This window comes from Sinocyclocheilus grahami, unplaced genomic scaffold (genome assembly GCF_001515645.1).
Source record: "Sinocyclocheilus grahami isolate Dianchi unplaced genomic scaffold, SAMN03320097.WGS_v1.1 scaffold1129.1, whole genome shotgun sequence".
NCBI classification, from domain to species: Eukaryota; Metazoa; Chordata; class Actinopteri; order Cypriniformes; family Cyprinidae; genus Sinocyclocheilus; species Sinocyclocheilus grahami.
The window spans coordinates 192,692-202,325 of NW_015506308.1; the positions used below are offsets into that span (position 1 = coordinate 192,692).

Consider the following 9,634-nt stretch of genomic DNA (forward strand, 5'->3'; position numbering starts at 1 on the left):
AATAAGACTCCAGAACAGAATCATAGAGCCCAGCACAGACTGATAGAGACCAGCTCAGACTGATAGAGACCAGCTCAGACTGATAGAGACCAACACAGTCCGACAGAGACCGGCTCAGACTGATAGAGACCGGCTCAGACTGATAGAGACCAGCTCAGATTGATAGAGACCAGCTCGGACTGATAGAGACCAGCTCGGACTGATAGAGACCAGCTCGGACTGATAGAGACCAGCTCGGACTGATAGAGACCAGCTCGGACTGATAGAGACCAGCTCGGACTGATAGAGACCAGCTCGGACTGATAGAGACCAGCTCGGACTGATAGAGACCAGCTCGGACTGATAGAGACCAGCTCGGACTGATAGAGACCAGCTCGGACTGATAGAGACCAGCTCGGACTGATAGAGACCAGCTCGGACTGATAGAGACCAGCTCGGACTGATAGAGACCAGCTCGGACTGATAGAGACCAGCTCGGACTGATAGAGACCAGCTCGGACTGATAGAGACCAGCTCGGACTGATAGAGACCAGCTCGGACTGATAGAGACCAGCTCGGACTGATAGAGACCAGCTCGGACTGATAGAGACCAGCTCGGACTGATAGAGACCAGCTCGGACTGATAGAGACCAGCTCGGACTGATAGAGACCAGCTCGGACTGATAGAGACCAGCTCGGACTGATAGAGACCAGCTCGGACTGATAGAGACCAGCTCGGACTGATAGAGACCAGCTCGGACTGATAGAGACCAGCTCGGACTGATAGAGACCAGCTCGGACTGATAGAGACCAGCTCGGACTGATAGAGACCAGCTCGGACTGATAGAGACCAGCTCGGACTGATAGAGACCAGCTCGGACTGATAGAGACCAGCTCGGACTGATAGAGACCAGCTCGGACTGATAGAGACCAGCTCGGACTGATAGAGACCAGCTCGGACTGATAGAGACCAGCTCGGACTGATAGAGACCAGCTCGGACTGATAGAGACCAGCTCGGACTGATAGAGACCAGCTCGGACTGATAGAGACCAGCTCGGACTGATAGAGACCAGCTCGGACTGATAGAGACCAGCTCGGACTGATAGAGACCAGCTCGGACTGATAGAGACCAGCTCGGACTGATAGAGACCAGCTCGGACTGATAGAGACCAGCTCGGACTGATAGAGACCAGCTCGGACTGATAGAGACCAGCTCGGACTGATAGAGACCAGCTCGGACTGATAGAGACCAGCTCGGACTGATAGAGACCAGCTCGGACTGATAGAGACCAGCTCGGACTGATAGAGACCAGCTCGGACTGATAGAGACCAGCTCGGACTGATAGAGACCAGCTCGGACTGATAGAGACCAGCTCGGACTGATAGAGACCAGCTCGGACTGATAGAGACCAGCTCGGACTGATAGAGACCAGCTCGGACTGATAGAGACCAGCTCGGACTGATAGAGACCAGCTCGGACTGATAGAGACCAGCTCGGACTGATAGAGACCAGCTCGGACTGATAGAGACCAGCTCGGACTGATAGAGACCAGCTCGGACTGATAGAGACCAGCTCGGACTGATAGAGACCAGCTCGGACTGATAGAGACCAGCTCGGACTGATAGAGACCAGCTCGGACTGATAGAGACCAGCTCGGACTGATAGAGACCAGCTCGGACTGATAGAGACCAGCTCGGACTGATAGAGACCAGCTCGGACTGATAGAGACCAGCTCGGACTGATAGAGACCAGCTCGGACTGATAGAGACCAGCTCGGACTGATAGAGACCAGCTCGGACTGATAGAGACCAGCTCGGACTGATAGAGACCAGCTCGGACTGATAGAGACCAGCTCGGACTGATAGAGACCAGCTCGGACTGATAGAGACCAGCTCGGACTGATAGAGACCAGCTCGGACTGATAGAGACCAGCTCGGACTGATAGAGACCAGCTCGGACTGATAGAGACCAGCTCGGACTGATAGAGACCAGCTCGGACTGATAGAGACCAGCTCGGACTGATAGAGACCAGCTCGGACTGATAGAGACCAGCTCGGACTGATAGAGACCAGCTCGGACTGATAGAGACCAGCTCGGACTGATAGAGACCAGCTCGGACTGATAGAGACCAGCTCGGACTGATAGAGACCAGCTCGGACTGATAGAGACCAGCTCGGACTGATAGAGACCAGCTCGGACTGATAGAGACCAGCTCGGACTGATAGAGACCAGCTCGGACTGATAGAGACCAGCTCGGACTGATAGAGACCAGCTCGGACTGATAGAGACCAGCTCGGACTGATAGAGACCAGCTCGGACTGATAGAGACCAGCTCGGACTGATAGAGACCAGCTCGGACTGATAGAGACCAGCTCGGACTGATAGAGACCAGCTCGGACTGATAGAGACCAGCTCGGACTGATAGAGACCAGCTCGGACTGATAGAGACCAGCTCGGACTGATAGAGACCAGCTCGGACTGATAGAGACCAGCTCGGACTGATAGAGACCAGCTCGGACTGATAGAGACCAGCTCGGACTGATAGAGACCAGCTCGGACTGATAGAGACCAGCTCGGACTGATAGAGACCAGCTCGGACTGATAGAGACCAGCTCGGACTGATAGAGACCAGCTCGGACTGATAGAGACCAGCTCGGACTGATAGAGACCAGCTCGGACTGATAGAGACCAGCTCGGACTGATAGAGACCAGCTCGGACTGATAGAGACCAGCTCGGACTGATAGAGACCAGCTCGGACTGATAGAGACCAGCTCGGACTGATAGAGACCAGCTCGGACTGATAGAGACCAGCTCGGACTGATAGAGACCAGCTCGGACTGATAGAGACCAGCTCGGACTGATAGAGACCAGCTCGGACTGATAGAGACCAGCTCGGACTGATAGAGACCAGCTCGGACTGATAGAGACCAGCTCGGACTGATAGAGACCAGCTCGGACTGATAGAGACCAGCTCGGACTGATAGAGACCAGCTCGGACTGATAGAGACCAGCTCGGACTGATAGAGACCAGCTCGGACTGATAGAGACCAGCTCGGACTGATAGAGACCAGCTCGGACTGATAGAGACCAGCTCGGACTGATAGAGACCAGCTCGGACTGATAGAGACCAGCTCGGACTGATAGAGACCAGCTCGGACTGATAGAGACCAGCTCGGACTGATAGAGACCAGCTCGGACTGATAGAGACCAGCTCAGACTGATAGAGACCAGCACAGACTGATAGAGACCAGCTCAGACTCAGAGACCAGCTCGGACTGACAGAGACCAGCACAGACTGACGGAGACCAGCACAGACTGACGGAGACCAGCTCAGACTGATGGAGACCAGCACAGACTGATAGAGACCAACCAGCTCAGACTAATAAAGACCAGCTCAGACTGATAGAGACCAGCACTGACTGATAGAGACCAGCACAGACTGATAGAGACCAGCACAGACTGATAGAGACCAGCTCAGACTGATAGAGATCAGCACAGACTGATAGAGACCAGCTCAGACTGATAGAGACCAGCTCAGACTGATAGAGACCAGCACAGACTGATAGAGACCAGCACAGACTGATAGCGACCAGCTCAGACTGATAGAGACCAGCTCAGACTGATAAGAGACCAGCTCAGACTGATAGAGACCAACACAGACTGACAGAGACCGGCTCAGACTCAGAGACCAGCTCAGACTGATAGAAACCAGCTCAGATTGATAGAGACCAACCAGCTCAGACTGATAGAGACCAACACAGACTGACAGAGACCGGCTCAGACTCAGAGACCAGCTCAGACTGATAGAAACCAGCTCAGATTGATAGAGACCAACCAGCTCAGACTGATAGAGACCAGCTCAGACTGATAGAGACCAACCAGCTCAGACTGATAGAGACCAGCTCAGACTGATAGAGACCAACCAGCTCAGACTGATAGAGACCAGCTCAGACTGATAGAGACCAACCAGCTCAGACTGATAGAGACCAGCTCAGACTGATAGAGACCAACCAGCTCAGACTGATAGAGACCAGCTCAGACTGATAGAGACCAACACAGACTGACAGAGACCGGCTCAGACTCAGAGACCAGCTCAGACTGATAGAAACCAGCTCAGACTGATAGAGACCAACCAGCTCAGACTGATAAAGACCGGCTCAGACTGATAGAGACCAACACAGACTGACAGAGACCGGCTCAGACTCAGAGACCAGCTCAGACTGATAGAAACCAGCTCAGACTGATAGAGACCAACCAGCTCAGACTGATAAAGACCGGCTCAGACTGATAGAGACCAACACAGACTGACAGAGACCGGCTCAGACTCAGAGACCAGCTCAGACTGATAGAAACCAGCTCAGACTGATAGAAACCAGCTCAGACTGATAAAGACCGGCTCAGACTCATAGAGACCAACACAGACTGACAGAGACCGGCTCAGACTGATAGATTCAAAAAACTTTATTATCTATCAACCAGTGATAGAAATTTGTCTTAGGTAAAAGGCTTACATATACACAACACAAAAAACACACACAACAACCAAACCACAATTAATCCACAATAACACCTCTAAAATAAATTATGTTTTATTAACAAAGTTCGGGAGGAGCACGCTCAGGTAAAAAACCTAATTAACACGAGAGGAGTACAATCAGCAATCAACCCAATAAACAAGATAAGAGGTGTATATATACACAGCAGACCTCCCCCTCTCTTCCTTGACAGTTTTCCAGCATCCCTCCACCACCCCTTCTGGTGGTTAATAATAATCTAATTCATTCATTCAATAATAACAAACCTAAGATACAAGATCCTGACTAAACTACTTGGCTTTATTTAGAATAGAAATTGCAGTAGGAATAAAATAATTACTATAAGCCTTCCTTCTAGCCCATGGAGTTCTAAACCGACAACCTGCTGGGAGAAACAATGCAAAGGATGAGAGGGGTCAGTAACAACAGAAGCTGCTTTCCTCTTTACAGCACAGTTATAGAGAGCTAAAAGTTGAGTCTGTGGGTACCCAATAATTGAAGATGTCTGCCTGATTACGCTTGATAATTTTTTCTTGTTTTCAGCTGAAAGAAAGGTAAACCAAGAAACAATATTAAAGGTTATAATTGATTCCACCAGCTCAGACTGACACACTCACCAGAGCAACAAAGTGCAGAAGGTTGATTCCAGGCTTGTTGGCTTTCGTATCAGCCAATGACAGCAGAGACGAGAGTTTGAAGCCCACGGCGTTACCAGCAGATCCACCCTGACACACAGAGCGACACAGAGAGAGAGAGAGAGAGAGAGAGAGAGAGACACACACACACACACACAGAGAGAGAGAGAGACACACACACACACACACAGAGAGAGAGAGAGAGAGACACAAACACACACACACACACACACACAGAGAGAGAGAGAGAGACAGAGAGAGAGATTTTTTTGATTTTTACAATCACTTTATAAAAACAATTGTTCTTCAAACATTACATCACTTTACACATAAAAGGAAAATAAAATAAATTACATATTTACATCAACTCTCTTATAAAAACAATTTTTCCATCAACAACTGAACATAGAGCATTACAACACCACTGAATTTCAAAAACATTTATCTTACTCGTTAATCTATGAAAATTAAAGTCAATAAGGATTCTTGCTTTTACCATATTTTTAAAAATAAAAACAACATCTTGACCTGACTTCTCTTCTATCTTATTTCTCCTAGTAATATAGAGAGCATATTTTGCTTGTCCCACAATAAAATTAATAACATGACATTTTGACTTTTGTTTTGGACTATAAAAAAAGCCAAGAATAAAATCTTGCTTTGTAAAACAAATATTAAAATAATCAAAAAGAACTTTTAACAAGTCAAAAAGAGGGTTAAGTCGATTACAGTCCATAAAACAATGAAATATGGTCTCTCGTTCCAAACAAAAAGGGCATTTGTCACTTACAGTGGGGTTTAAATTAGATACAAAGGCATTCACAGCAATAGCTCCATGTAAAATTCGCCATTGTAAATCACCAAGTTTTTTTGTTAATGGTGGTTTGTAAATTGCTCTCCAAACAGGCTTAATTTCGGAATTAATCCCTAATTTTTCTCTCCATACTGTATCTGTTTTAATACTTAAATTACGTTGATAAATAACTTTCACAATGCATTTATACAGCATTTTCCCTTCTACTGTACAAAAATCAATATATTTATTAATTCCTATGTTTAACAGAGGGCTAGTAAAACAAGACCCATCTATAGCGGGGGAAATTTCAATATCTGGGAAAAGATCTTTACTGTCAGGGATTAAAGTCCCTGCACCAAACTCTTCTAAAAGTATCTTCTCTTCATCAGTTAAAATCATAGTCAATTTATCAAGAAACCTCTTAGCAAAACGTATTGATCTAACCCCTAAAAGGGTTGCAATTTGTTCAGGTCTCTGTAAATCATATCCCGATTCATTTATAATGTTTTTTAACTTAAAAGTCTTTTTATACCCTAATAAATCTGTTAAACCAGGAAAATCTTCTCCAGAAACATCAAACCGAGCTCCAAAAATAAGTGGTTCCTCCAACAACCAATAAAGAGAAATTGCTGGTTCCATCCACCGATTTTTAAAAAGACCCCACACTTTAAACAAGCTTTGATAAAAAGCAGGAATTCCAGTTAAATTAAATCTGTTATGATCCATTAAAAACAATGTTAAATCCATTTCCATATTACCCACTCTTCTCAAAATGCTTAAAGCCAATGGTCTCCATACAAGCGAGTAAGGTCCCATTAAAAGTTTCTGTATATATTGGAGACGGTAAGTGGCTCTTCTGCTTGCGAGATTTACTAATCCTTGACCTCCTTCCTCCTTGGGCAAAAACAGAATGCTTTGAGGGGTCCAATGATAACTGTCCCAAAAAAAAGTCACCAGTTCTCTTTGAATATTTGCAAGGAGTCCGTTTGGAGGGTCTACACAAGCAAATTTATGCCATAATGAAGATGCCACAAGATTATTAATAATAAGAATACGCCCTCTATAAGACATCTGAGGGAGTAACCATTTCCATTTTTCCAATCGACCTTTTATTTTCTCAAATAACCCTTCCCAATTTTTCTTTATGAAACTCTCATCTCCCAGATAGACACCAAGATATTTTAACCCTCCTCTTTTCCAAAACAGTCCTCCAGGTAAAGTGGGAAGATCTCCATTCCAATTTCCCACTAACAGAGCTTCACTTTTCCCCCAATTGACCTTAGCAGAAGAAATACATTTAAAATCATTAACAATTTTTCCTACCTTACATACATCATCCTGTCCGTTTACAAAAACAATAACATCATCAGCATAAGCAGAAAGATATAAAGGATTATTACAAGCAGGGAAAACCAGACCTTTTAAATGACCTCGTAACTTTTGAAGTAAAGGTTCAATGGCTAGGGAATACAGCATACCAGCCATGGCACATCCCTGTCTAACTCCTCTCTGAACTTTGAACGGAGCACTCAAACCACCATTAATCTTAAGAACACTCTCAATGTTACAGTACATAGCCTTAATCATTGATATAAAAGAAGGGCTAAACCCAAAAGCCTCTAAAGTATTCCATAAAAACAGATGTTCAACTCTGTCGAAAGCTTTCTCTTGATCGAGAGAAATCAAACCAGAGTTAATTCCCAAGAGTTTAGAAGCATCCAAAACATCTCTAATTAAAGCAATGTTATCCAAAATAGACCTGTTAGGAATACAATAAGACTGATCAGAATGAATCAATTGGCTTAAAACTTTACTAAGTCTTATGGCCAAAGCTTTAGAAAAAATTTTGTATTCTGAACATAACAGTGAGAAAGAGAGAGAATCAGTTCATCTGGATGGTTCATATAAAACCAGTGAAAGTGATCTACCAGTTCGTCAAGAGTCTCAACTGTACTGCGTGGGTTCTGGCTTTGTAAATCTAAACTGTAAAAAATCAGTTCCAAAGCTTTGATCAGCAGTGTATGAAATACAATTTCAAATGTCAATTTCTCAGCTGCATTCTGATAGTATTTACATTACATTTATACAAAACACAAAAACAAAAAAGCAAGCAAACAATTAAATAAATAAAAAATCTAAATGTTAAATTTAAAATTAAACAAAATTTGAATATTGTTTATATTAATCACTTTTTTTTTTTAAAGTTTACAAAACCTATTCTAAATACAGTTTTAAAAAACTCATATTTACTTTTGTAATGTGTAAGATTTTCACAGTAGTTTTTGAGTGTTTTTGTGGTGAATTAAATCCCTCTCCGGTCAATCTGACCCAGAACATGATAACAATTACATCACGAATTTTAACATAATACCAAAAAATATATATATCTTTTACACATTTATATTTGTAGCATTTCTGTAGTTTGAACAGTAAATCATTATGCTTACAACGCCAAGGTCATGGGTTCAATTCACAGGAAAAGCATGAACTGATTTAATGTATATCTTGAATGCAATGCAACTCACTAAAAACACATCTGCAAAATGCATTACTAAGCGTACTTTGATGTAGTCTTTATTAGTAGCTTGTTATTTGGTTAATTATTTACTGGCTTCAATTTAAAGCAGTTTAACACTGCTATATGTATATGACTATGCATGTATTTGTAAATGTGTAAGAGTACCAGACTTACAGCATTCATGATGTTTCCAGCCTGCAGCACTAAATGAAGGACATCGTGAAGCTCCTCGCAGCTCAACAGCTCTGTAAACAACAGTTCAGCAGATGAATGTGACGCTGAAGGTGTTTATACACAGAACACTGTAAATAGTGATGGATTTTATGGGAACACAACACTAGACTGCTGAAATCACTTGTTCACCTTTAATGGTGCTCAGGATGATGGTCATGTCATGTTTCATGACGGTGTATGAAGGGAAAAACTCTTCCTTTAACAGCAGAGCCTCGAGACGGACCTCATACCTGCAGAAACGCAGAAGAACCAGCTCAAATTAGATCAGGACCAGACCGGATCACTGCCACAAACACTGACAGCCCGCTTCCATCGTACCTGGGTAAATGGATGAGCTTGTGTATGAAAGCATCAGGCGGCGCCAGGTCTTTAGGATTGCCATTGAATATCTGAAGATTCTTCACCTGTCAACCAACCAATCAATCAGTCAGTCATGAAGCAATCCTCTGCTTAAAGGTGACGTATCATGAAAATTGTTAAAAAGTGCTATAATCAGGTCCCCGGTGCATCTACCAACCAAGGAAACGTGAAAAAGATTAACCCAGTAACTTTGTTTTGGTAAGCCCTTTTCTGCAAGCGTCTGAGAAAACGAGCGCGTCTGATTTCGCTCGCTTGGTGACGTGGCAAAGATCTCATTATAATATCACCGCCCCTTAATCTGTAAATCCGTTATTGTGTTTTCGCAAGCGACAACGGTGTACTAGTTCTAATGCCATGGAGAAAGTTTGAGCAAAACACGCTAACTGTTCTGTGTTTGGCTGCACAGACGAGCACAGAACACTGTTTAGAGTCCCAGCCTCAGAGGAGACGACAGAGCAGTGCATTTATTGATGTATTTACTGTATATTGCTGCTGCCACACAGATCTAAAATAAACATGTGATTTATTTCCCAGCTGTTTACCTTCACAGACATAACCGACTGTTTTTGTAACT

The 9,634-nt window shown here is 44.0% G+C and overlaps 1 protein-coding gene across 2 annotated transcripts in view; it reads right to left on the reverse strand.

Annotated features, from left to right (window-relative positions):
- LOC107567115 (FH2 domain-containing protein 1) overlaps positions 1–9,634 on the reverse strand; it is a 25,817-nt gene that overhangs the window by 14,334 nt on the left and 1,849 nt on the right. For both annotated transcript variants that reach the window (XM_016252735.1, XM_016252734.1), the window contains exons 4-7: positions 9,019–9,104; positions 8,830–8,930; positions 8,641–8,711; positions 5,135–5,242 (exon numbers count right to left, since the gene is read on the reverse strand). In XM_016252735.1, coding sequence (XP_016108221.1) covers positions 5,135–5,242; positions 8,641–8,711; positions 8,830–8,930; positions 9,019–9,104 — 366 coding nt within the window. The remainder of the gene's footprint in view (positions 1–5,134; positions 5,243–8,640; positions 8,712–8,829; positions 8,931–9,018; positions 9,105–9,634) is intronic.